We start from the raw sequence: 1,160 nt of genomic DNA, 5'->3' as shown, positions 1-1,160 counted from the left end.
CAGTTGGTACGGGGACCACACCCGCACATAAGAGAGTACCCCAGAACATCCTACCCGCAACATAAGAGAGTACCCCAGAACATCCTACCCGCAACATAAGAGAGTACCCCAGAACATCCTACCCGCAACATAAGAGAGTACCCCAGAACATCCTACCCGCAACATAAGAGAGTACCCCAGAACATCCTACCCGCAACATAAGAGAGTACCCCAGAACATCCTACCCGCAACATAAGAGAGTACCCCAGAACATCCTACCCGCAACATAAGAGAGTACCCCAGAACATCCTACCCGCAACATAAGAGAGTACCCCAGAACATCCTACCCGCAACATAAGAGAGTACCCCAGAACATCCTACCCGCAACATAAGAGAGTACCCCAGAACATCCTACCCGCAACATAAGAGAGTACCCCAGAACATCCTACCCGCAACATAAGAGAGTACCCCAGAACATCCTACCCGCAACATAAGAGAGTACCCCAGAACATCCTACCCGCAACATAAGAGAGTACCCCAGAACATCCTACCCGCAACATAAGAGAGTACCCCAGAACATCCTACCCGCAACATAAGAGAGTACCCCTGTATGGGGGTGTTCCCACATCCTGTATGGGGGTGTCCACTGATGTTTCCTATGCTTCTAGCCTGCGGCTACAGTATCGAATTGCCGATGCTTCTCGCCTGCGGCTCTAGAATCTAATTCTTGATACCTCGCGCCATCGGCTCCAGAATGAAATGTCTATGCTTTGAGCCTTCGGCTCTAGAATCCGTTTTCTGATGCTTTGAGCCTTCCGCCCACAATCTGTTTTCCTACGCTTCTCGCCTGCGGCTCTACAATCTACTCTCTATGCCTCTCGCCTTCGGCCCAACAATATATTTGCCTTCGCCCAAAATATCCAACAACATCCGTTCCGTATCTAATCTTTGGGGCTCTCTGATCTGGGTACTCCTATCTGCGTGTGTTTGCTAACCACCTTCGCCGCTCTGATATTTCGGTCTCTTACTTGCCTGCATATTCTCGTTACTACTCTGTTCTTACCACTGTGTCCTTGAAACGCTCATGCTGTTGCTCTCATGTTTCTACTACCCTTGTTCTACTCTCATCCTAACCTCTCCTTGAGAAATTGTATCTTTCGATCAATTGCTGGCTCCAAATC

At 49.3% G+C, this 1,160-nt stretch overlaps 1 protein-coding gene across 1 annotated transcript; it reads left to right on the top strand. All coding sequences in view use genetic code 12, as the record gives it.

Moving 5' to 3' along the window:
• Positions 1-513: 513 nt before the first annotated feature.
• On the top strand, positions 514-696 carry SPAPADRAFT_142768 (uncharacterized protein; the record flags this gene model as incomplete). The annotated part of the gene is made up of 1 exon (XM_007377153.1): positions 514-696. A coding segment is annotated over one exon (183 nt), but the record flags the coding sequence as incomplete, so codon positions are not given.
• Between the last annotated feature and the right edge of the window lie 464 nt (positions 697-1,160).

Source organism: Spathaspora passalidarum, assembly GCF_000223485.1.
Source record: "Spathaspora passalidarum NRRL Y-27907 unplaced genomic scaffold SPAPAscaffold_6, whole genome shotgun sequence".
Lineage (NCBI taxonomy): Eukaryota > Fungi > Ascomycota > Pichiomycetes > Serinales > Debaryomycetaceae > Spathaspora > Spathaspora passalidarum.
The sequence above is the reverse complement of the archived record's forward strand: the minus strand, read 5'-3'. Positions and strand labels throughout refer to the sequence as shown.